Source organism: Hirundo rustica, chromosome 2 (assembly GCF_015227805.2).
Source record: "Hirundo rustica isolate bHirRus1 chromosome 2, bHirRus1.pri.v3, whole genome shotgun sequence".
Lineage (NCBI taxonomy): Eukaryota > Metazoa > Chordata > Aves > Passeriformes > Hirundinidae > Hirundo > Hirundo rustica.
This window is the reverse complement of record NC_053451.1, coordinates 46,758,683-46,785,626: the sequence shown is the minus strand read 5'-3', so window position 1 is coordinate 46,785,626 and position 26,944 is coordinate 46,758,683. Positions and strand designations below refer to the sequence as shown.

General features: G+C 38.4%; 1 protein-coding gene across 2 annotated transcripts; it reads left to right on the top strand.

Annotated features, from left to right (window-relative positions):
- The first annotated feature begins 128 nt into the window (after positions 1–128).
- MTMR6 (myotubularin related protein 6) lies at positions 129–26,944 on the top strand. Of its 2 annotated transcripts, none has more exons than XM_040054721.2 (14): positions 129–214; positions 4,134–4,250; positions 6,122–6,284; positions 7,234–7,391; positions 8,111–8,239; positions 9,258–9,392; positions 10,477–10,609; positions 15,301–15,410; positions 16,481–16,606; positions 17,223–17,272; positions 18,041–18,241; positions 18,772–18,906; positions 18,986–19,112; positions 20,908–26,944. In XM_040054721.2, the coding sequence occupies exons 1-14, from the start codon at positions 191–193 to the stop codon at positions 21,166–21,168; spliced, it is 1,869 nt and encodes a 622-aa protein (XP_039910655.1). In that variant the 5' UTR covers positions 129–190; the 3' UTR covers positions 21,169–26,944. The 2 variants fall into 2 exon arrangements, with proteins under 2 accessions (XP_039910655.1, XP_039910656.1); XM_040054722.2 differs by lacking the exon at positions 129–214 and adding an exon at positions 2,484–2,605.

Here is a 26,944-nt window from a genome sequence, read left to right as displayed (position 1 = left end):
CCGCCCCTCTGCTATTCCCGCCCCTCCGCCATTCCCGCCGCCCGCCGCGCGGGGGCGCTGGGGGGCGCGCGGCGCTGGCCCCGCCCCGCTGCCGGCGCGGCCCCGCCCCGGAAGCGCAGCCGCAGCGGCCGCCGGCCGGGCTGTGTGGCGGCGGCGGGCGGGACGCGGCTGCGGCCGGGCGGGTACCGCTATGGAGCACATCCGCACCACCAAGGTACGCCTGGTGCTGCGGCACGGGAGAGGGGCGGCAGGGGGACTGTGGCGCTGGGAGGGCCCTCCCCGCCCGGCCCGGCGTGTCCGCTACGGGCGAGGGCGTTGTTGTTTTCCCTCCCTCCCGCTGTTTTGCGGCTGGTGCCTCCCTGCCGGGGGCTGTGGAGCGGCCCGTGCCGCTGGAAGGGGTGGAGGGCTCTGGGCGTGCTGCTCCGGTGCGGGCCCGTGTCTGTAATAAGGGGAAGACGCTAAAAATCCCGGTGTAGGGGTTCGTGTGGTGGAGTGCAGAGCAGGAGAAGAGAGCTGGTAGGGGATTGCAGTTGTTTTGTGTGCTCTGGGTATGGTTCCGTGCAGGTTTTTTTTCTTGTTTTGGAGGTAAATCTGTTGTGAAAACAGCTGATTTGTTTTCTCCTTTTTGAAGACTCCAGTGTGTGTTATTAAATACGCAGGGCGTCAGTGCATGTGTAATGTGTTAGGCTATTAGAAAAACATGTTAGCTAAGCTGTAGTTGACATTTTGGACTTCTCTGACTTTTATTTCTTATTATTAGTATGTTAGTCTTCTTTGTATAATGAAAGTGCAAAAGGAAGGTCTTTCTTTTTGTTGTGACTAATTTTTAAGTAAATTTTTAAGTCACAGCTTCTACAGAATTAGATTTCTAGCAGTACTTTTCTCACCTTGCTTATCATCCCTGACTGCAAAGGTTGCTGAAAAGACTCCCCCTGTCTGTTGGGTCCTGGAAATTGTGATTAATTCCTGAACCTAGTGATCTGACTTTAAAGTAGATTTATAAATGTGTTTAGAAAGGGAGCATGCATAGTTCGGGTCCAAGCAGTAAATTTACAACCAATAATAATATAAAGGAACAGGCTTTTAAATTTTTTGAGTAGCAGCTTACATAACTTTTCTATAAATGTGTATAGCTGCTTTTATTTTTCATGTACACGTGTATATGTGAAACAGAAGGAAAGTCTGTGGTGAAACTACCATTAGTGGCACTTTATTAGTCTTGCACTATGCTGGCAGATTGGAGATAAGGTTTCTTTATCAGCCTCTTTATTTACAAACACGAAAGTCCTTGTTTGGAAACTTAATATTGTGTTGTTATAGTCAGTAGCTGATTCCAAAGTGAAAGGTAGAGTAAAGCCAAAAAGGCTTGATGATCAGAGTATCTCTTCAAGTTTCAGACCTGAAATTGAGAATAGAAAGGCTGCCGGTTGCGGGCTTCTTCTGGTCTGCAGGTGATTATATTTCTGCATTGTGTTTCTGGCGCCCTGCTGGGGAAAAAGATACTTCTTGTAGCAATCTAACTGAAGTGAGAAATGAGCTCTGAACGCAGTTTGCAAGATACAAGACTTACTACTTGAAGCAATTATTTTTATAATTCATACCGAAAAAGTACGCATTCTAAAAAATCAGTGTCATGGTAAAGAAAGAGTATGATATTTCTTTTGGTTACAACTGTGTTGTTTGCTAAGTTTTTTGTAAGCTGGTGGTTTATCAAATACCCCAATAGATTAAAATGCGTATAGGTGAGCATTACAGGTATAGGAAGCAAGAGAAGTAAAGTACAACCTGCTCTGTGGGTCCTGAAGGTTCAGTTTGTGTGTAGGTTCAAGTTGGATCTCACACTAGCTCTTCTGAGACATCCCTGCTTTTTCTAATCTGATGGCATTCCAGTTTTTTTCAGTTTAGTGAAGTCATAGTGAAATAAACTTGAAATAACAGCACAGTCTTGAATAAATTAACTGCTGTGCAGGGCAGCTGCTATCCCCAGGAGAAGATGGTGGAATAGGTTTTGTACCTCCTCCATCTTCAGTTTGCTGGGAATGTTGAATTTAAAATTTCCTTAGAACTGTCAGCACGGCTTTCTGAAATTGAATGTAGTTCTTTGTGAAATAAAAATGTCCAACAGATTTTAGGTTGAATGAGGAAGCAAGGTCAACTTAAAAATCACTTCTGAGAGTTTTATATTTAAGTAGCAACAAATGATCAGACTCAGTTTATTAAAGATGGTGGTGAAATAAAGAGGATGTGGTTTTACAATGAATCCTGATAGTATTCCTAAGGATATTTTAAAGCAAAGTGTGGTAGCAAAGATTGAAAATTCTTCAGTCAAACCTGTTGGTATATTTGAAGTCAAATCTGTATTAGTGAAAATACTGCAGGATTTTTCTCCTTGAAACGGAAAGTTTTTGCTTCGTTTGCCTGCTAAATCAAACTAAACAGCAAAAGGAGAACATGTATAATAACCTGAGTACCCATTTCAGCTGGTTTGAGTCAAGTTTAAATGAATGTGTCATCTATGGAGGCTGAATCTAACTAACATTTCAGTTGTCTTTAAGAAAAGTTCATCTGTGACTTTGCTTTCAGAATTCTTGAGGACTTTACGTAGGTAAGTGGAAGTCGGAGCACTAATGCCTGTCCTCATCTAACGTAGAAATACAGCTTTGAGAACAGCTGCCTTGTTACACGGAGGATAAGGAAACCTCACATACCAGGATTTTGTGGGTTGTGTTACTGGAGCAAAGCTGGAGCAGTTTCTGTGCCCTTCTCAATTTGCTAAGGAGGTGCAGTGCCTGCTACCTGAGCAATTATTGCAGCAGATCTGACCAGTAAGAATTCTGTGTTTGGCTGTGGTGTATTCACTTACGCTACTCTGTACCTGAGGACTTGGTGGTTTCAGATTAATATATTTTGATGTACTGATACACGTAGTTTCCAATTTTTTTTTGCTTTCTGAACTGAAATCTAGAAAATTATCACAGTGCTGACTTCTAGTATATATTTGCATTTCCTTCATTCTGTTTTGTATTAAGTTGTTTTTTTAACTTTCAGAAGCAAAATTTGGCCTTTCTAGATCATAAGAAATACCTAAATTATTTTTCTATTTTGTATGTGCTTTTGGTAGGTAAATATACCGGTACATAGGCATTAAAAATGGCTTAACATCAGCACAGTAGATGTGGGCTCTCCTTGTCGCCTCCTCTGGGTGCTGGTCTTGCTGGTGTGGAAGTTTTTGGAGTTCTGCCATGCATTTAATGGTAGCACAGAGCTTTAACTTGGCATTAATGAGACGGTGCTGCCAAGAAATAGAGGAATGTGTGGAGATAAGTCATTTGCCACACTCCTTTCCTGTTCTTGCACACAAAGAATCGTGAAATGCTTGTTTCAAATAGAGCACTCTGTGGAGCCCAGAGTTAGGAGGAGCAGATAAAAAGCAGGCTATCTAGAAATACTTTTTCTTTTGAAATATTTTCCATAGGGTTGAGATAACAATGCTGATAGAATACCAGGAGTCATTTGCCCTTGCGAGGCTCAAGCCTGAATTACCTGCTTCAAATGCCAGCACAGTCCTTGAATTTCTAGGAGATTTTTGTAATTATTAGTATAATATTTACATTTTGTTAAGAACGTATTTTGACTATGAGGCAAGGTTATAATAATATAGATGTTTGAAGTTGGGGAATTTATTAAAGACAATACATAGCTAAAACGGAAGTAAGGAGAGCATAATCTTTATGGCTTTGAGTGTGCAGACAGGCAATAAAGCATGTTGCTGAGATCAGCTGTTAATTCATGGTAGCATCTTGATACCAGGAAATTGCTGGTGTGTGCTTGCTGTCTTTTGGGGAAGCAGCCCAAAAGCTTAGTAATAAATAATTCTTACTTTTAAAAAAAGCTGGAACTAAAAAAATCTCAATACTTTTGTATTGAAACAGGTTATTTGACTTAGTTGATCACAAAGCCTGTGACCACTGTAGTTTGGCCTGAATAGCCTTGTATGTGCTGTGTTACGTTTCAAAATGTGTTTATTTTCAAAATTGTTGCACAAACTGACAAAGCCTTTGCTAAGGTAGAATTTAAATTTCTGCAGAAATTTAAAATTAAGTTTTATTCCTCCCTCCCCTTTTTTGTTACAGGTAGAGCAAGTGAAATTATTGGATAGGTTCAGCACGAGCAATAAGTCACTGACAGGAACACTGTACCTTACAGCAACTCATCTGTTATTCATAGATTCAAGCCAGAGAGAGACATGGGTAAGGATAATGAATGCTTGTGGCTCAAAGGCATGGGTTCTCCAGATGCATTTCTTCTTCCTGATCTAAAGTTGAATTTATTTGCTAAAATGTTCTCAGCTGTTCTTTCTACTCTCCTCCTTCATGGTATCATAATAAGTTAATAATTCACAGGTTATGCTCTTGCGCGACACTGCTGTAGTTGAAATCAGGTCATGTTGAAAATTTTGGCTCTTCCTCAAGCTGCTGTAATTTCTTCTGTAGCCTTCACTTGTATTTCTGAATGCATGTGTGATGGTTTTCTTTCAACAACTGACTTGCACCATAATTTTGAGGCAGGAGTGGGAGACCGATACATAGGTTAAGCATCAAGTTTAAAATTTCAGAGTTAACTTACCTTGTAATTAGATTCTATCTAGGTTAAATGAGATAGTAAAAATCCTAGGATCTCAGGTTTAGGGAATATTGGAGATAACATGCACTTTTTCAGAGCAGTAAGCAGTTGTTTCTTCACAAGTTTCTTCTTTTATTCTTCTGGAACAAAAGGTTTCAGATGGGGCTGCATCTTCTTGTTGACCAGTACCATTAGTTTTCATGTTCACTAGCTTTTATGTGTGCCCTGATGGCATGCATATGGACATCAAGTTGTGGCTCCTACTGGAGCCCAGCCAGTTATTGGCCTTAGTTCTTCCATTCTCCAGGATGAAGTATCATCTCCCTGGCTGTCATTAATTTTTTTTTCCTGTAGATGTATTTTCCTTGATTACCCTTAGTCCTGTTTCCTGGTTATTTGACTAAACACCTCATGGCGCTTTCAAGAAAATTGATTTTTCTATTATTTGTTCTTGAATACAATGTACAACTTTGTACAAACTAAACTGTTATCCTTTCATACAGAGTGGGGTTTTGGGGAGAACATGATTCAGAAGCATTACTTGCTTGCATCTCCCAGTGCACTACATTGAAAGGTTTAATTTTGGGGAAATTGAACCTGTACTGCCTTTCTGATGATAATGCAAGTACCAAGTATAATTATCATAATGTCTCCAAGATAGTCTCTTTGTAAATGCACATTTGGCAGCATAGTTTTCAGATTCCTGTCAAATTCTGATCAATGTTTAAGAGGATTTGACTGCTTCAGTAAGGTAATTGAAATTCTATCAAGAACATCTTGTTCAGTTGAGGTTATGTGCCTTTCTTCCCACATCCCAACAGCTGTTACTTCCTATGTATTTACCTAAGTCTTGTGTAGATTTGCTCCACAGATGGATCTGTGGAGGGCTTTTGGCTGTCCATTGCTGTGACAGTGCTGTTTAAAGTGGTCATAAACATGTAGCTTAGAAACTGCCATGTTAATCTTATACAGTAGGTAATATAAGAGATGCTTTTCTTATCTCCTGTTCCATCTGTACCTGTTAAATGCTGGAATTCTGCAATCTTCAGGCTCTCCTGTGTCTTTCATACATTGGATTCTTTTCACTTACTTCCTTTATTTTGTCTGAAAATTCTGAAGTTTGTTTCTGTAAATCCTTAAAAAATACAGATATTCTGTCTGCACACTGCCTGATGAGATATAAGCCTGTCAGTTAACAAAGTTGCAAGAACACTGAACAACTACAGTGAAGTTTTACATCTCAGTTTTGCATTTAGAAGTAAACTTCAAAATTACAGAGAAGAATAATTAAAGTTTTTTTACATTTTAGTATCCTGATCAAAATGGCATTCTTGGATTTCTGCTTCTAAATGTATTTCTTTTTATAACTGACTGACAAAATTAGTCAAAATCCATAATCAGCATTGCTTAGTGTGCTGTCTTGCATCTGCTGATCTAAATAGTATTGCTGTTCTTATTTTTCCTCAGCGTGCTTACTCTGAGTTTTTGTATGTCACAGATACTACATCATCACATCGCTGCAGTGGAAAAACTTCCTTTGACTACTTCTGGCTGCCCCCTTGTCATCCAGTGCAAAAACTTCAGGATAGTTCACTTTGTTGTACCCAGAGAGAGAGATTGTCATGACATTTATAATTCTCTACTTCAGCTCTCAAGAACAGGTAATACTTGTAGCTGTAAAGGACTTTCCAGTGTATGCATGGATAACAAGTTTATTCCTGTGTGTGTGTGTAAACCATGCATATTTTATTTATTTATTTTTAAACATGTAAACATGTATCTTTTATTTATTTATTTTTAAGCATGTTATGTAAAGTCACACATGGGTTTGGTATATAAATAGATTTTTTGATTAAATATTAATCTGCATAAAAATTCAGAAGCTGTGTTGCCTGGCTTTTGTATGTCACCTATGTTCCTTAACAGAATGAGAGATCTCTTTATGTTCTTTTGCATTCCTAGTGTTGTTCCTGAAATTGGGAATATAAATTTGTATAGTGTCTCTTAATTGGGTGTGCCACAGATTAAAAACCCAAGAAAATCAGTTGCTACTAATTTCATGCAGTTTCAAAAATAAAGCTGAAATTCTGATACTGGAGTAACATCACCAGTTCAGCTTTACAAGGGACTTCTGTCATTACGATCCTTTGCATTTTCTGCTTTGTGTTTAGAACAGTGCAAAATGTCATCTGTCACAAGTAAATAGCATACTAGGAAAAACAAAGTTTTAAAAGCTTTTATTTTGTAAGGGAAACTTTAAAACTTTTTTTTTTTTAAGGTCAGTAGGTGTAAATCTCAGTTCTTCCCTCCCCAAATAGTTTGTTCTTTCACCCCTTGTGAAATCTTCTAATAATTCTGCTTTTTGCCTTAAGTGTGTCAGTCTTCATTTTGTGACCCTTATGGCTTTAGAAGTCTCTTCTGAAATAGGTCAAGCACACTCAAGGAAACTTCTATAACCTACTTCTGACTAAGTATCTAATTGTGTTGGTTAATTGTAGTATAGTTGCAGAATAGATATTTCAGGCATGTCAAGTATCTGTTAGTTAGTCTTGCTTCTGTGAATCTTGAAGCCTGAGACTTTCTCTCTATTACATATTCTTTACCTTTTAGCGAAATATGAAGAACTCTATGCCTTTTCTTATAATCCAAAACAAAATGAATCTGAGCAAGTCAAAGGTTGGCAACTTATTGATCTAGCAGAAGAATACAAGAGAATGGGAGTGCCAAATGATTACTGGCAGTTGTCTGATGCAAATCGTGATTACAAGGTAAGTGTTGTAATGGAAATATGTTCTGCTCTGCATCTGTTTCTGATAAGCCCTACAGAAAACAGCTTACTGCTATAAAATCACTTGGCTTGCAATATAAGCAAAAACTTGCAGGTAGAGAGAGTTAACTCCTTAATCAGTGTGCAATCTCACAACTTCCTAATTGAAGTTTCTCAGTGGGCCCAAGGCCCCATTGAGAGAGCATGTGTGCATGGATGAGTGGGTTTTTTGGGATTGTTTTGAGAGATGCTTACCTGTTTGAAGCCCAGCCTGACTGATTCTGGTGCTCTGCAGCTTTCTGATGTCTCTCTTAACTGAGCAGGATTCTGCTTCAGCATTTTGCAGTGCTGGCTGTGGTGGTGTGGCTGATTCTGAGATTAGATTTCATCTTAACTTTGTAGTCTGCAAGTGTTAAAAATGAGGGAAATCATTTCGGTATTTTATCTGAAACACGTTCTTAGCATTTCTACTGCAGAGTTGCATTCTTGAGAGTGAATGCTGGTATGGTGATGCTTGGCTGTGTAAGTTGGATACCAGTTTGTACTACTTTCATCCATGGCTTGTCTCCTTTGAGTTGTTTACATTTGTATAAAGAAACATGGTAGTGGTTATCTTTTGTGTCTTAATTCACCTTACATCTTTCAAATTGAGTATGATAAAACTAGGTTAGGCTTTGTATCTTGCGTATAAAATCCTTTCTGTTTATCTGTGTCTTTCAGATTTGTGAAACCTATCCTAGAGAACTTTATGTTCCCAGAACTGCAAGCAAGCCCATAATTGTTGGTAGCTCCAAGTTCAGAAGCAAAGGAAGATTCCCAGTGTTGTCATATTATCATAAAAATAAAGAGGTATAGTGTCACTTCCTTTTACTGTAAATATGCTGAAAGGTATTTCTCAACACTTGGCAGTAGTTCAAGTACAGTGCCTTGTATGGCAAGGGTGTGACTCAGAATAACCCTGAGTACAGCTGACAGGAGTGGTGCTGAACAGGATGCAGTGTAAGCCGAGCCAGTTTGAAGGAAACCCTTAAGTAATCGGTTGATAATCAGTTCAAATATACTAAAGTTTTCAGAAACTAACATTAAGGTAACTGAGGATAGCTTTCTCTTGTGGGATCTGTCTTCCTTGATCTATTAGAAATAAAATCTGTTAGGTCAAAATGGTAGGAAAAAAAACCTCTTAATAGATGAACCAACAAAATAATAGAATTGGTTATTTGCAAGCTACAAAAGCAGGGTAGGAAATAAGATTTTGCAGAGAGTGGTGTAAAGCAGCACATACCTGTCTCAGCTGTGGAAGGAGAGGAGTACTGTCACCTTGCTGAGTTAAAGAATTTGTCTGATGAATGTGAAGCTACTAGATGGATTTGAAGATAACTACTTTATTGTTTGAATATTGGAAGATGTACCTGATATCTTCTGAAATACAACATATCATTGAAAATTGCATCACAAAAATTACATAAGATGATGAATTGCACTTGCAATAATAAAATCATGCCTGCATTAGTAAAACTACACATAATTCATTCCATATTAAGGGAGTAGCTTGCTTTCCTAAAGTGTAATTTTTTTCAGCCTGTGCTTTTGGGAGTTTTTATGTCAATTATGTAAACTGATACCTTGCCCATGAAGATGAACCTGAAAAACCATTTTGATGAATCTTTATATTTAAGGTACTTGTAGGTACTGTGTTTCAGGGTTTCCAAGGGATGTGCTTAAGAAGTTGGAACACCCGAACTTTAAAAGTTTGCTGATGCTGTCTGCTGAATGAAGCAATTTGTTTCAGTGTCTTATGAGATTTTGAAAAGCACTTCAAGTACAGGTATTAAACTGATGTTGATTTGTTCTTTTTTGTCTCTGGTAGGCTGCAATTTGCAGATGCAGTCAACCTCTCTCAGGTTTCAGTGCCAGGTGCCTGGAAGATGAGCACATGTTGCAAGCCATCAGTAAAGCAAATCCTTCAAATCGCTACATGTACGTCATGGACACCAGGCCGAAGGTGGGTACTTGGGGTGCCCCAGACAAGCCTCTCCTCCTGAATATTAGAGTGCAGTGATACAGCGTAATTCTCAAAAATTTGGAGCCACGTATGAGTCCATCAGGAGCAAAAATGTTTAAAAGATAAGGTTAAGCCTCTCTATTAATTACTGACTTTCTTGAAGAAGCTGAGCCTGAAGCCCCAGTACTTAGCTGGAATTCACTGAATATGCTGCTGAACTTTGAGAGGGGCATTAAAAATATACTTAAATCGTACTTAAGAAGTGGGGTTTAGATAATTTTAACTGTTTGAAATTCGAGCTGTGATGGGGTTTCTTTTGGAATGGGAAAGAGTACTAAGTTCTGTGTAAGTGATCTGTACAAACTGTCTCAGAAAGGAGGAAGTGGAGGAAATTCTGTTCTGGCATTTTGAACATTTGGTCATCATAGAATGGCTTGAGTTCAAAGAAGTCTTAAACATCATCTCCAGCCTCTGATGAGGCCGTTTAGAGCTCTATCCAGTCTGGCTTTGAACACTTCCAGGATCCACAACTACTCTGGACAATGTTTTCCAGTGCCTCATCATACTTCATCACTGTCTAATTAAATTGAATTCTGTTATTTTATGAAGTTGAATTATGTAATGACCTGTGTTACAAAGTGTGGCTAATTCTCACACTTTAGGCCCATCTTCATTTCAGTTAGTATAAATTTCACTCAAGCGTCTGAACACAGAAGCTGAAAATCTGTGTCTTACTCTTTGCTTTGTAGGTGAGGTGTTTGTGGTGTCTTTACTCAGAAATGTTTGGACACAAGTAAAGGCTTATTAGTTAGGAATATTGAGAAAAGAACAGAATTACTAAATCCGTTATTTAGATATGTCAGCTCTTAATGTAGACTACATTTTTTAATATGTATGTACTATCCTTTTCTTAAACTTCAGTGCTTTCAAGCTGATTTGCCACAAACAATATTAGAATCTGTTTATATTATGTGCTCTTGTAGTTTTCCCAATGTATTCAATTGAAATTGCTTGACTTTGGTTTCTTAATTTGATATTTTTATTCCAATAATGTTTTTCAGTATTTTTATTTTCCTCTTTTAAGCTTAATGCAATGGCTAACAGAGCTGCTGGGAAGGGCTATGAGAACGAAGACAACTACTCAAACATTAGGTTCCAGTTTGTTGGCATTGAAAATATTCATGTAATGAGATCTAGCTTGCAAAAACTCCTGGAAGGTATGTTTTAACTGTACTAAAACAGTGTATTTGGAAACAGGGTAAATGTTCTTCTGCAGTCTTTAATAACAGGTTACGCAAACTGCATTGACATTTCTATGGTTTATTCCAGCTCTGTGTTTAGTACCAGTTTGATGTGCTCTGTGGTAATGAATTACCTTAAACCTCCACCATCAAACTGTAAACCAAACTGAATGGAGTTACTTTGAAGAAAATTGAATGGCACATATGTCTTTAGTGAGATTTGTTAGTATGTCAGTGAGAGACTGCTGCGTTTTCCAAGTGTCTGTGTGTCTGTAGATACATTTTAATTTACAGAGTATCAGTTCTCCAAGGAGCACTTTGTTCCACCGAATTCACAGTAAATGTATGGTCTGCACAAAATTTGAGCTCTTTGACTTGGTCAGCCACTTGTGTGCTTTTAGGTGTTTGCAGAGGAGGGGGCAGGGGGAAATGTGGGCCACTTCACCATACCTCTGCTTGCTTCCTGGTGGTGAAAATGGAGAGGCAGAGGTGTATAATTTGGAATTCTGTTAATATTTTATTTAGGTAGACAGCTGAGAGAAAATTTAGGACATTTTGTGGATTCTGAGATTAGAATGCTGTGGCAGAAGTGAGGGTTCCACACCTGACAGACAATACATGTGTGCTTGGCTTCTGGAATTGTGCAAGTATTTCCAGAGACAGGGAAGGTTTACACTTGTATGGAAGCTTATTTTGGTGAAGACATGCTGTTATAGTGATCAAGAAATCTTACAGACTAGTGGTGTAGTCTTCATTTCCATTGATCCTGGATGTGCTGCTAACCTATTCTTCAGGCACTGTGCATGGAATCCTACTGAGCTTCGATAATAGGGATCTTTCTGGCTATTCCTGCATGTGTTTTTCCTAAAGAAAAGATGAGAAACGTGATCCTGAGTTTGTGTTTTTAGATTAGTCATAATCCCCTTTTCCCTTACTAATACATTCATGTCTAGAAAACTAGCTAATAAATCTTGATTGCTGCTTTAAGAAGCCTGCTCCTGTGTAATAATGTCTGATGCAGAAGTGTGTGCATCACACAGTTAAGCTTCACAGGCTTCATATTCCTTCCATTTGAATTGGCATCCCACCAGCACTACTTACTAAATATGTGTCTGTAACTTTCTTTAAGGATGTTTTAGTTTTCCCTTGTGTGGAGAATTGGTTTGTTTAAACACTATTGAACAAAATCATGAGTGATCTCTATTGCTTGTTTTCCATATAACTTTTTCTGGTAAATGAACACTGTTATCTACCTCTGTTCAGTCTGTATGATTCACTAGAGTTTTGCTGAATGCCACTTTAGAAGTAGGAGCATCTTCAGGGGTAAGAAGGACCATTAACATTTGGGGATGTATGCAATAATTTACTCTTCAGCCCCTTGTAGAAATGTACCATCAGTGCAATGATCAGGATGAAAATGCCATGAAAATGGTTATAACTTGAAATGAGGAAAATGCCATTTAGCTTCTGTGTACTCACTTCCCCTGAATGTGCTGAACTAAATGTTCTCAAATCAGAGCGTGATACCAATGATGCTGTTTGTTCAAGCACCACTGTAACTGGGACTGCCCTCAGTTGTTTGGGCTTTTTATAACAAACAACTGCTGTTCATTGTTTGGTGTGTGTCCTGCTCCTTGGCTCTATATCTGTCTGCCTGATTTCCTTCAGAATCTAAAGATTCCACTGGAAAGCCGAAGGACAAAATCGGGCTTTTTGTTTGGGCTTTTTATAACAAACAACTGCTGTTCATTGTTTGGTGTGTGTCCTGCTCCTTGGCTCTATATCTGTCTGCCTGATTTCCTTCAGAATCTAAAGATTCCACTGGAAAGCCAAAGGACAAAATCCTTCCCAGCATCCTTTTATAATGGGACTACACCATGGAGCATGCTAGGGGGATTTGCAGTGTACTCTTCATTTTGGTTTCAGCTGTTACTTAAGTATCTTGTATGCAGTGATTCAAAACTTTTCTGAAATAGCTTTTTTCAGCATGAACCTGATGACTCTTTTGATGAGTGGACTACAACACTCATGGGAAAAACTTCACATAGACTAAATCTGTAACTGTGACATTAAGTACAAAGTTCAGTTTTTATATATTTTAATTACAATATTGCATAACAGAAAGGATTGAATTCTAATAAGCAAAAGGATTTGGGGTGTGTTAAGAGACAGAAAATGTTTGGGGAAAAGGCTCAACAGATTTTGCAATCTGTTGCATATGTTTTGGTGGTGGAAGTTTGTTAACTGAGGGGGTTTATGAGTTATGTGGAGTTTTCTGTATAGGGCAAGAGATTATCTAAGTGTTTTTATTTGTTAAAAAAACCCAAAAAATCATTCCTGCAGCCTGCTATGCTTCACTCTGCAGGTCTAGTCACCTCCTGAGCTGTTGCCTGAGGCTTTGCTAGTAGTGTGAATAAGGACAATCAAGCAAGGGAACATTGAGGGTTTGGGGCTCATGGCTGTGTAGAGCTTTTTATGGTGGGATCCATATAGGCAGAACTGTCTTGAATCCTATTTATTGTGAAGCAGCTGAATTATCTTAGTGGTACCATAAATCATCTTTGACCTTTTAAAAGACCATAAGGAACTGGAAAGTAACATTTTTTCAGCATATAAGAGTTGGAACAGTATCAATGCAAATAATATAATCACCAACTAGTATAAAAATGCCTGTGTTAATTCACAGAAATGGAAAGTAACTCCTGGGGCTCAACATATGTGTTCCTATCTCTGCCTTCATTTTTAAAAATATAGAATCTGGCTAGAAAGGGGAAATACTGATGGTGAAATATTTCTGCCAAGCTGAAAATTGTGATCAAAAGCAGATTTTGACAGCAATATCTGGGTGAAAACACACTGAGGGCTGGAAGCCTGTTTATTTTCTAGTTCGAAAGCTTGTGCTTCAAATCATAAGTTACAGAGTATGTAGGTGTGCTGCCATGAAGAATACCTCTAGACGTGGCTTTGTCTGACCAGTTCCTTCTCTGCTTCTCTGTTTGAATTTCCAGATTCTTTACTATTTTCAGTTTCTTTCCTTTACCACAGAGTGGTGGATGTGTTTGTGTACTGTTGTGAGTGATCAAGTGTATGGAACCACTGATACAGAGAATGACTTGATCATTTCAGCTAGCTCACACTCCTCTGATTTCATCCATGTGCCAGATCTTTTGGAAGCAGAACTCTTGCCTAATGATGCCTTTCAAAGACAGGGGAAAGCTAGCTTGCTTTTACTGATTTTACTGATATTTACAGACAAACCTTTAAAAATAGATCTCCTGTCCTGGGGTTTCTGGATGTTCTGTTACCTCGTTGTGCTGTGGTTTGCTAGGTAATTTTGTAGATGATGATGATCTCTGGGTTTTAGTAAAGGTGCTGCAATATTTATTTGGAAGCCTGTCATTCTTCTAGTATTCAGCAGCACTTGGCACTATGAATCTTCCTGACAATGGGGAGTGTACCAAAACTTGTTTGACTGAAAGCTGAGAAACATCTAGGGCAGATACATGAAAGCCCTTGGAGGCAGTGATTTGGGTTTATAGCCCTCAGTACATCAGGGGACTTGATTGAATATGAAGCTGCATCACAGAATGATTTGTGAATTTTGTTCTCTGCTCTTGCTGCTGACTCATTTCCTTCCAAGGCCAAAGATAAAAATTATTTTGCAGCTGTTGTATCCCTACTGCTGACTTTCATCTACAGAACCTTTTTATTTTCATCTGAGGCCTAATGCTTTAGAATTGTAAAATAATTTAGGTTGAAAAAGACTTTTAAGACCATCAAGTCTAGCTGTTAAGCTTAGTGGAAAGTAGGCTTCCACTGTGGAATAGGCAGATATTTTTGTGGCTAGTTGCCTTGGGTGTCTTCTCTTAGAATTACGCATAGCTGAAGTTAGTTAGCCAGCAGATGATTTTTTTTTTTTTTTTTTTTTAAATTGCGAGAAGTTTCTCATGTTTGGACAGTAATGTAATTGTGTGAGTTAGTATTCAAAATTGTACAAGAACCAAGTTATCTATCTTACATGTGAATTGGTTGTGTGTGAGAATATTTCAATCTACCTCTGCATCTCTTGCTGCTACACTGCAAAGCATCTTTCCTTTAATTTGGATTCTTCCTTGCTCTCTGAATTGACATTAATGTTACAGGATCCAAGTATATTAGGGAAGAATGGTAGATATCAGTCTGAAATGTAGTGTGTCAAGTTTGAAGGTAGACAAAATTTCAATGGATTTCATTCATCCCTGTGTTCTTGTACTGCACTTTATTCTACTGAGCAGGGTAGAGGTGACGAAACTCTGGCAGTGTGACTACTCTGAACTGTGTATTGTTTGGATGCAGCTGCTTCCCTACTACTAGTACTACATAAGTATTTCCAATGAGCCTTTGGCATTTGCATTGCCTTCCTTAGTGAGATAAGAATGGGGATAACCAGTGTATTTACTTGGAATGTTGTTTTGTCAAAAAGACACAAAGATCTTACTCTTGCCACTCATGGTTATATAGTTCTAGAGTTGAATTCTGCCTGAAGAATATTTTGTAGTACTTTTCAGGAAACCAGCACTCAACTTAGAACATAGGGGATAAGATACAACATGCAATTATTCTTTCTACATTGCAGGGTGTAGGTAGCTACAACTGCTTAAGGCTTTTTAACTCCTGGTTTCTTTCAGTCAGTGGCACGAGGGGTTTGTCTGTCAATGACTTTTTGTCTGGTCTGGAGAATTCTGGATGGCTGCGTCACATCAAAGCTGTGTTGGATGCTGCTGTCTTCCTAGCCAAGGTAACTTGCATGCTGCTTCTTTATTTGATGGGAAGTTGACTTCCTACCAGAAAAATGATGCTTAATATTATGTAATGTGTAAAATTCTGCAATTGACCTTTTTGGAGAAAGGTGTTTAGTATATATACTAGTACATCCAATATGCTGGTTAAAGTATTATGTGTTTCTTTGTGATTGGAGATATTAAATATTCCAGCCAATGTTCTGGGATTTTTTGAATGCTGTTTGGTCATCTTGTTGGGGGACAAAGGGATTCTTATGCTTCCTAGTTCTCTAGGTATTTTTGAAAAGTGTAACCAGTTTGGTGGTGAATGGAGCAAACTCTTGTTTAGTGTACTCTGAAAAATGGAACTGGGGCAGTAATTGTAGAGCAGCCAAGGTGGCTATGTGGACTTCATTTGGCAAGGAAGTAGGATTCTGTGAATAATTCAGGGGAACAATTGCCTTTGCCAAGCACTTACGAAGCCAAGGGCTTGGTCTGATTGTAGTGGGTAAAGAAAAAACCTGGATCTTTGTTTTTGCTAGGTGAAATAACAAGGAGTTATCTCAGTTAAAAGTGATGACTCAGAAATGTCTGAGCCAACAGGAGCTGATTTCTCAGCTGAAGCTAATAAGCATTTCCTAGGCCTTTACTGTTATGTAGCATAATGATGAACAAGTGGTATCTTTAATGATGGGTTGCCGTAGTTTGGTTTCTTTTTAATCTGTACTCAGTAATGTGTAATCTAATTATTGGTAGATTTTCTTGTAAATTTAGTTCTGTGAGGGAGAGGGGGAGAGAACTGGGGACTGCTGTAGAGGTTAGTTTATGCAAAGGTGGTAGTGGAATTTCTTTCCTTTTTAAGGAGTTTTCTGTACTTCCATGGAAACATGTTTGTACTTTGATACTATAAAGATATAAATCTGATACTATTAAATCTTTTCCTCATAGTAAACATTTTCCTAGCTTTGTTAAATAAGATGGCCTGTGCTATGAGTTGGAAATAAATTTAGGTTTTTAAAATATATATACTAGTTTTTGACTGCTGTCTAGAAAAGAACACTGATTAAGAAACAGCTGTGTTTTGCAGGCAATAGCAGTTGAGAGTGCAAGTGTATTGGTGCACTGTTCAGATGGCTGGGATAGGACTTCTCAAGTTTGTTCCCTTGGAGCTCTCTTGCTAGATTCCTATTACAGAACAATCAAAGGATTCATGGTAAGCAAACTGTTGCAATGTTGAGTTGTTCCTTGGTAAAGAAAGGGTGTAAAATGTTTGAGTGTGAAAGGGAGCAAACATACTGATTTTTGGGGTTTTTTTTTGAGTTAAAAGTGTAAAATGAGGTTTGCAGTGTATTGATAAATATTTCATATAGAAGTACTTTGTCAGTTGAAAAAATATTTAAAATCTAAAAAACTGAAATACAAATAGCAGAGTGCTTTAGTCACCCTGCAGAAATGTTGCAATGATTGCCTTTTGCATCCAAACTAGTCCCTTATCTACGGCATAGAAGGATTCCAAAGTGCTTATGTGAGGTAGCACACGTACTAAATTACAGCAGCTCTGCACTTCTGTAAAACAACATTTTTGTCTGTCTCCAAACCAACATTTTTTAAATCTAAAAGTGGCAATTCCAGCAGCGATAGAGACTTAGAGATCTCTTGAAAAACTTCCAAGAAAATCAAGAAGCTACAAAGTGATAAATAGTTGTTTCTACTGTAACTTATTGGACTCAGATTTAAAGTATAATGTATCGATAACCTATGGGGTTAATACTGTAGGTGTAAGATTGAGTAATATTTTACATAGGATTCTGGGTTTTTTTGCCCTCTAGGTCTTGATAGAGAAAGACTGGATCTCCTTTGGGCACAAGTTCTCTGACAGGTAATTCACTCATGTGATAAAGTGTATACAGCAAACTGAGCTAAGTATTCTCAAACGAAGACAGCTTGTAGATATTGCATTTCTAGCCACACTGCACCAGTTCAGCAGTGAGTAAGCTGTTTTCAGTAGACAAGGCACTTCTCTTGCTGCCTACAGTGTATTGTAGTTTATTTGAATACTTATTGGATAATTCACTTATACTACAGAAATAAATGACAGAAAATTGGTGACTGCAGCAAGGTCTGTATAGACAGTGCAAAATCAATCTAAAGCTACATCCCAGCCATTTAGGCAATATGAAACACATAGTTTTGGTATCTTTAAAGATAAGTTTGCATTACTTTGATGATGAAGTCATGCTTACCTTTAGAAGTCCTATGTATGAAGAGTTCTGGTTTTTGCCTTGATCTGCCTGTCATCAGCTATGACAATAGCCTTGCTACTATTTACTGCTTATTAATTTGCTTTTAGCTGGTATACTCCACATGTTGATTGTGAGAGTATTAGACACAAAGGAACTTAACTGTCTTATGTTGCTGTTTTGTACTTAATATAGATGTGTGATTACTTATAAGTCAGAAAAACAGGTTAAATATAGACTTATTTCTATTCAAAAATTGCCCCAGTTCTTAAAGTTAGCTGCTCAATTTCCAAATCAAAGCTAGTGTCAAATTAAGGTGCTGTCATTTAAAAACAATTGCAGCTAAGACTTTTCTTGATTGCTTCTAACTTAAACCAGTTTCAGTCTGTTTGTGGAATCTTTTTCAGATGTTGTCAGTTGGATGGTGATCCAAAAGAGATCTCGCCAGTGTTCACGCAGTTTTTAGAAAGTGTGTGGAATCTGACTGAGCAGTTTCCACAAGCCTTTGAGTACAATGAAGCTTTCCTCCTTCAAATCCATGAACATGTCCATTCGTGCCAATTTGGTAACTTCCTTGGAAACTGTCAAAAAGAACGAGAAGAGTTAAAGTAAGCAGGCTCATTGTGTTTTTTGTTTATTCTGGCAGGCTAAGAACTTCCATCAATCTTCTTCATTTTAGGCTCTAAATACAGGAAAGATTGGTAGTACTGAAACCTGTGTTGAACTGCATCAGGGAACAGTAGTGCTCTTGTGTTTTTGCATGCTGAAGACAGTCTTTCTAATTCTGGTAGAAAAATCACTTCTTTTTCATAGGGAAAGTTAAGGTTTTCCTGCTCATCTGGTTTTTTGGGTTTTTTCCCCTCTAAAAGTAGGTAAGCTTAAGTTTGGAAGTATGTCATTTTCTTTCCCAATCTCTTCTTAGGTAACTTGCCTGTTTAAGACTACTCATTTAGAAGTATTAGTAGAATATTTTCAATGCTTTTAGCTGGAAAACTTTTGTGAAATTTTTATCAGTTCCTCTCACATTGTATTTTAAAAGTACTTATTTCAAGTAAGCAAAACTCACACACCATAAGCAGTATCTTCTGCTTGTTTGCTTGCAGTCAGTGTGTTGACCTTCATCTCTTTTTGCTTTAAGACTAAAAGAGAAGACCTATTCCTTGTGGCCGTTCCTTTTGGCTGAACAGAAGAAATATCAGAATCCTCTATATAATCCGGACTTTTCTCCAGAACTAACTCTTTTGGAGCCTAATACAGTATCATTCAATTTTAAGTAAGTTTAAGTAAGATACAGTATCTTTTCTTCAGCTCTGTTGTTATCTTGCATAGTTAAAACTGTCTGTTTTGTGCAGGTTTTGGAGAAATATGTACCATCAGTTTGATCGAAGTATGCATCCCAGGCAATCTACGTTCAACCTTATCATGAGTACGAGTGAGCAAAATAAACAACTGGAGGAAGACATTAAGGAACTGGAGGCTGTAAGTAGTACAAAATATGTCTGTGTACCTGTGACCTGTGCTTCAGATTTTGGTTGTTACAGTGCTGCTGGCTTTCACATGAATGTCACCGCTGTATGGCCTAGCAATTATTCTGTGTAATGGTGACTTGGAGTTTCACTGCTTGTTTCTATGATGAGTGCTCTAAAATACTATTTATTTTGCTTTATTAATGAGCTCTGTTATGTAAAAGTGCTATTATCAAAGCCTTACTGGAGGTAAATTTCATGGAAACTTAACCTACATTAAAATATCTTGGATAACAAGGTATCCATGTAGCTGCAGCTGTGCTGCTAAACTAAGGAGACTGAAAATGTTTTATTTCTGTTATAGCTACTAAAATGGAAGTAGTAAGTACTGTGCTTCTTTTTACTTCATATGCAGGTGCATGCTGTTGTAAGTCATCATAATTATGGGTCATTGTAATGTTTTTTTGAAGACAGGGCTTAATCCAGAGATCAGATATCTATAATTGACTTCTAGGTGCTGCAGTAAACAGCTAGGAAAGACTGATTGATACTTCTGTTACAGTCAGGGTGCTGAAACTTCATAATAATGCCTTCTAAGGAATATAGAAGTCTTCTGATTATCAGTTTTAATACTTGTGTGTGGACAGAAATGGTAACACAATTCTTGTATATGATATTGGGTGGGAGAGGGGGGAAGTACAGCTTTTCTAGGAGGAAAGATTTTATTAGATTGATCCTACTGTAAAGTAATGCATACAGGTCACTTAATCTAATACTGTTTCAAATCTTAATTTTATATTTAAAATTTTTTATACAATTGAAGCAGCAAGGTGAAGAAAACTCAAAAAGCAGTCTAAAGAATAAGCAGGAGGGAAAGTGAAGTCTCAGCTTTGAATTTTCTAGAACCTCATTCCGAGATGTTAATTTCACCTGAGCCTACATTTCTCACTTGAGCAATGATGAAATGTAGTTTGAAATCCCGATGCAGACTTTGCTACTGCTGTTTCCGTCAGTAAAAAGTTGATCCCAAGAGACACCAGTCTCCTGGTTTTAGTCTCAGTTGTAATAAAATACAAACACATCAACAAACAAATCTGTTCAGTTAACTAGCGCAACCTCCCAGTTACTGGGTGAGTGAGTTTGAATTAAAAACAAAAATGAAACAAGCAAACAACCCAAACCATGTAACTGAAAGATCCCTTAATCCTAATCTTTCCTATTCTCTTGCTCACGCTGGCAGGATACATTCTTTTCTCCTTTCCTGTTTTTCAGTTGACATTTTTTAGAGTATTCATGCATTTGAACAAACTGTATTGGCATTTTTTAGATCCAAAGGAAAAGTCTTTTAGAAGGATTTTAGGAAGGATAGAAGGGCTCAAGCTGCTTTGTCAGTAGGAGACTCATGGTCTTCAAGAGACTGCCAGGTCCCTGCCTGCTAAAGTACCAAGGCCTGTCTTCCTCTGCTTCTACTCCAAAAAGTATTTCCATCTTGACAGCTGCCAAACAAGGGGCAAGCCTGGAAGAACCTCTCCTTCTCTGGGGATATTGATAGACATTCTTTGTCTTCTGCCCTTCTACAAATTTTAAGCAAACAGAGCTTCTAGATTCTGCTGTAAACTGTGGGGAAGAAGGTCATAAGGAATGGCCTAACCTTTAACCATAATGTTACATATCGAAGCTAGGGTGTGTAACAGAGTTCTGCAGACACTGAGTCGGCCAGTGAAAGAAGGGGATACATTTCCTTTAAAAGCACAATATTATCAGTAAAGAGTCATACCCGCTGTTAGTAACTGTTCTTTGTATTTCAGAAAATAAAGCAGAGAAACGGGCGGTCAGATGTGGTCTTTGAGAAGGAGCAGGAGCAGACGGCTCATCCTTCCCCCGTGGCACTGAAATCCCCTCTGTGCTTCCAGAAGGAGCAGCCGCTGATGCCAGTGAATGACGCCGTGCGAACCATAGAGGGCAGCAACACAGCAGACAATCGCTACAGCGAACTTGTGTCCGAGTTCTCCAAAGCTGAGCCTGCCGTGGTCAGCTTGGAGTACGGAGTGGCCAGGATGACCTGCTAATTGACGTCTGGCGCTGTGTTCTTCTGGACTGATTAAATGGAGAGATGGGTCATTTTCTGTGCCGCATGACGAAAACACGATTTGTATATCAGCAAGTTTTGTTAATGTAGATTAGAACAGCATGCTAGTTGTCAAGTGTTTGCTGTTCTTTTAAGAGTGGGGGGAAGGTGTAGTCTTTTTGAAAGAAATAGGGGCATTTGGTAAGTAGTGACTGAAAATCAAGAAATGTTATGTCTTTGGACTTAGGTCAGTTTGCACTAAATTGTTTTATATAGTAATATTACCTTATTCAGTATAGGAAACCACAGGTGGTCTTTCACAAATTGATTTTATCTGGACAAGAAAACTTCAACTTTGTATTTTAGGAACTGAGGCTACGTGTATATATCTCATATGAATACGTGTTCCCTTGCTTAGTGTCACCCAGTACTAACTTTCAGTGTATTAAGTGCCATGGAAAACTGACATATTTCAAATCATAAATAGTTGGCCTTAAACCTGTCAGATCAATGACTTTGTCCTTTACTATTGCAGTCTACCTGGCTCTGTTTACATTGTATTTGCTCAATTTTTTATATCCTTAAAACAGGACTGATTATAAAGAATGAAGCATGCCTAAGCTGGCGCAGCCTTTCAGCAAATAGCTACACGAATGTTAACTTATCACTTGAGAGTGTTTTTTCTTCCGTTTGCTCTGTTGTTTAAAATGTAATAGATTGACCTGATTTTCCTCTCTGGCAGCTCAGTAGATTGAGCATCATTAAAGCTGCAGGTTGTCTGACCTTAAGTGTTTTGATTTGTGGCAAGGTATTTAAGTGTAAAATAAGACATGTCACATAAGAAAACAAAACTAGCCAGTAACTGAATAATCAGGTTCATTCAGATTGTTAACTGTGTGCTGTGCAGTTGTTCAAGGTGCAAGAATGCAGGCAAAACTTTTGGAAGTGTAGTCTACTGACGTTGTTCCCAAGTTAAAAAAAGCCATGTGTCTGAAGCTCATGAGAAACAGAGTGCTTCCTGAATGTTTCATTAGAAGAAAACTTTGGTTATTCATGAAAACCCTTCTCATCTTGTGAAAACATGTCCAACCTGTGCATGTTTGAAGTAGTTTTGGTATCTGGCGATTTTTACGCATTTGGAGACATGACAAAAACTTTTTCTAGCAGGATGCAGTAGAGATCATATAAGAAAAAATGGGGAAACTTGGAGTTTGTGTGCTTAAAGATGTAATCTTCTGGTAAGGGAGAAGGTTTTTCTGAAGTTTGTATCATGATAGATTTTCTGAGCAGGTAAGAGAATAAGGAAGAAAAATATTGGTGATCTGTTCTTAAATAGAGGTATGAATTATAACTTTGGATATTGAGATCCCTAATTATCTTAGATTAATGCTACTGACCTTTTATGTCTTGATTTAAATAATTTTTGGTTTCAAATGAAAATAACTTCATTCTCATCCTAATCCCTGAAGTGTGTTTTGTCACAATTACTGGTGTGCACAATCTGACATGGTTTGGCAGCATTTCCCTCTGCACCATATTGGATCCAGGACTCTTAGCAAGGCCAGTATAGGTCAAGATCAAGGTGCACTTGTGGAGCTGTCTGGGAGAAACCAGCTGGGACTCTTGTGTTTGGCTGTTAATTCACCCATTTCACTAATTTGATTTTTGAAACATAAGCATTTTTATTTTCAAAGATATAAGCATGCTGTCATATTTAAAATACATTATCTAGTTACTTAAGCACATTTAGAATGTCTCCAACCACAGGTTTTGATAGTTTCATGTTTGCACAAGTGGTGCCTTATGGGGTTGCAGCAAGAGAGGTTTTTGTGCCTTGTTATTTATTGTCTCCCCTTCTCCCTCACCTTCCATATTAACTTTGTTCCGTGGTTTTCCTTTGTAAAAACATCTTGTATATTAAGCTTGTATTATATCACAGTAGTGAAACAAACTTATTGCTGACAATATAGGTAGATGTTACCAATTTGTATTTGTTTTAATATTTAGCTGCTCTGGTGTGCCATGTACACTTTTCCTATTTATTGTTTAGAGTTTATAGACTCAAAAGATTACATTAAGCTTTTTTGCAAATATTGTTGTATGTTGTTTTTGCTTTAACAGCCATCTGAATGCCCCTGTATACAAGGCTTTTGCAGAGAAGATCTATTCCCTTTCAGTGCTGTTACAGTGAGTTTATTTCAGTCTTCAGGTCCTCTTTATTGTCAGAGTCACTTCTTAGGGAAAGGAACTGGAATGTGTTTTTATTTTAAATCAAGGTAGGCATGTTAGGTCACCTTTAAAGTGCCATAAAACTGTCTGCTCAGGCACTGAGCTTGTTTCTTGATCAAAAAATACAGTACTTCCCGATCTGAAATAAATATTTTACTCCAGTTAATATGTGAATAGAGTTTTATAAGGCTGTTTTGTAGAACAACCACCTTGTAGGGTTCAGGCAGCTCTGCCAACTCAACCCCCAGGATCACCAGTGAGGAAAGTTCCTGCAGAGAGGCATCTGTCTCTTCTCATTTGCTGTTTAGGCCTAAGCCAAAACTACCTAAAGCACATGAGACCTGTGCTGAAGTGAATAGATGGTAGTCAAGTGAGCTCAAACAGAAAGCTTGGCAGGATAGCCAGGACTCAGCACAGTGGGGCTGTTCTGTGTCCTTCAAGAAGGATTTTTTTTTAAAAATCAGGCAAGTTGACTAAAAAATTGCAACAGAAGCCTAGAAACAGAAAGAATTTAAATTCTAAATTCAGTGGCTGAGCTTTTCTTGATCATGAATATGCTACTCCAAGAGCAGTTACATACTGAAAGGCACCTCATACAGATAAAATAATGTGCAGAACTCTCTCTTTCAAGCTGTGACATTAGTTTGTGGTTGGTATGCTCACCAGTTGAGTGGGAATATAATGTCCCAGACAGAAAGTTGGTGCACTTGATTCTGCTCCACAGATTGTGAGACTATGGCACCTGTCAGTTCTGTGCTTTGTCGTAAGGAGGTCTCCTTTGGTGATGTTTTTGGCTTTCTGCATTCTGTGCTGTGCTTGATCTTTTTTCTTTTAATGAACCAAGCTGGTAGTCCCACCTGAGAAAACTGATTTCACTTTTTCACTCGAGGCAATTTAAAATATTTATTTCTTTAGTACCGAAAGAGTTGGGCTTATTTTTTGGGAGGTTTGCTAGTGTCATAAGGTATTCTTCCCTACAGTTTTAAGTATCCAACTGTTCTGTTTTTTAGGGCGACTGCCAAATCAACAGACTAAGAAATTAATTAGGCAACACTGAACTGAGCCTGTGCATTTTCTACACATGTCCAATTACTAGTGACCTAAATCTAGGGCAGAAGCCTGAAGTCTGGAGAGTCCTTTTAGAGAACTGGAACAGCAGTCCTTCTGTAAAACTGCACATCCCTGTGTGGAACAAATGCCCTAACAGAATGGTTTTGCAGCGGGAAAGCTATAGCAGAAATCAAACTGTGACAGTTTGATGTGTCTCCTCCTCAGGGTAAACACAGTGGAGAATGCTTTGCTGGGACAGGTGATGTGTTCTTCCTCTCTAGTTGCTGTTTTCCTGAGGCCTTTTGATAAAGTAACACATCAGTGAATCTCTGAGAACTTGCTCCTCCCGTTCTGGTAAACCGAGCACGGAACTGGCTGCACGGCTGGGCTGAAGTGGGGCTGGGGTAGCTTGGCTTAACTACTGTCCTCTTAAGGAAGTGATATAAATAATGTAAGGAAACTCGATGTTAAAATAGCACAGGGCACATGCTGTCAACATCTGTTCTTTAGTGTGCTGCCCTGTTCTGAAGCAAGAGTGACAGGCACAAGGGCCTCTCGTAAGCATGATTGCTTTCTAGTTAGTTTAAAGATAATCTGATTTCAAACTAGATCATCCCCCCAGTGATATTTATAGATCTTTGGGTTAGAAACTAAAGGTTGCTCTTAGAACTCCAGTTTATTTGCTAATAGTTTTAAACCTGTGGCTGATCACAGGTTAAGTGTACTGGTTGTGAAACCGATATTAACCTTTAGGATTAGATCTTTAGATTGAAGTCTGCTTGGACTTGCTTTCTCCATTCATGCCACACTTTCCTCCTAGTGTTGCTTATTGTGTTGCTTCAGATGTGATGGGCTTCTTAGTGCTCCGGATGTTTCAATAACCTGAGAGTACTGTGGCTTTCTTCCACTGCTCCAAAGGCTCACATCAGCCTTAGTGAACAGTGTGAGTGAAGTCCTGCTTGATCTGGCTAGCTTGACCTGCCTCCATGTTAAATAACACTGAAAATCAGCACAGCATCATCATTCAGAGGTGCAGTTTCTGTACGCACAATAGGCTTAAGGACAGGGATGTAGTTGGGGACCTGTGTCACAGCATGTAGCAAGGAACAGGACACTGCAGGGGTATGACTCAGAAAGCAGAAGCAGTAAAGCTGTTCTGATGTCCAGCAGTAACTCAGGGACTTGAGGTGGAAGGTCAGAGGCATACTGCATCTGAGATGAGTTTCCAGGTTCCAGAGAATTCAGTGACCTGGTCTGTTAAACACTTACTGCTGAGCAGTTCTGTACAGGCATTCAGGAGCAGAAAATATACATGGATCTGTGCTGCTTAATCTACTGGCTTCCCGTAATAAATGTCCTGATGATGACGTTGAAATTGGAGCACAATATTTTGTTTATTCTTGTTTGTATTTCAGCTCTTGAGGTCAGTTGCATACTGTTTATAGCTATAGTTTTGGCACACGCTGTTTTCTGTGTTAATGACAAGCACGTACATATCTTGTGCTTTGTATCTCTGCATATATTTCTGCTGGGTGCTTTTCTTGAAAGTAGGCAGCCTTGATGAAGTCCCATGATGCTGCTCCACCACCAAGCATTCCTCATTACCTAGCATTAGTTTGCTTTCCTTCCTCTGTCTTAGTATTACTCTTCAGCCTTACAGTTTATCTTTACAACCTTCTGCTGACAATGTCCCTTGACAAGCATCTTTCCATCAAAGGAAATGGGTTCAGCATTTTTCTGTCTCTCAGGGATTTTTGCCCCTGTACTAGTGAACTTGAAAAATAGTGCTTACTCTCCCCTTTGAGGCTTCTGAGTGCCTGTTGGCTTCCACAGTTGATTTGGTTACACATTTTAAATTCAGACATGGCTATTTAAAAGAAAGAAATTAAAAACTTAGTCAAATATTGGATGTGGCAAAGGGAAAGAGAATTTTGACATTGTAAAATATCTGGAAAGACTGGCTGTTTCACTAGCATTTATTGCTCTATGTAATGTTTTCTGTAAAAGTCATTTATCTGTGTGCTGGGATCATGCTTGATGTATATTCCTGAAGAAACTTTAGCAAATGGAATTTTGTAACAAGTATTTTATTTGTATGTGTTTTCAAAATCCATAAGGCTTAAAATAAAGTGATCTTAATATTGCCAATCAAACTGGACATTAAATATTTATAACAGCATATATAAGCATTTATAATAACTGTGTGAACATTAACATCTTCATTTTATGGATGATTCATACCTAATACAGAGTACAGAAATGAGTTGACCTATTTATCAGATGCTTCTCTAGCTTTTAGATACGGGAGACTGGCTCAGCTTTGTGTTACTGACTCTTGACTGCTGGCCTGTTAATTACAGGCACTGTTCTGAGATTAATTTAGAACTTAGCTGTCAGGAGAGTACTGTATTTACTTATTGTTACCATTACTGCATACTTGGTTATCCAGATACATGTTTTCAACAGCTACAATAAACGTGGTTAGAAAATTGGAGTGA

Bases quoted from the DNA above. Each gene is read 5' to 3' on its own strand.
- MTMR6 (XM_040054721.2), top strand. From the start codon at position 191: ATGGAGCACATCCGCACCACCAAG. The intron at 10,610-15,300 runs GTATGTTTTAAC...GGTTTCTTTCAG, and splicing joins CTTGCAAAAACTCCTGGAAG to TCAGTGGCACGAGGGGTTTG. The intron at 16,607-17,222 runs GTAAGCAAACTG...TTTGCCCTCTAG, and splicing joins GAACAATCAAAGGATTCATG to GTCTTGATAGAGAAAGACTG.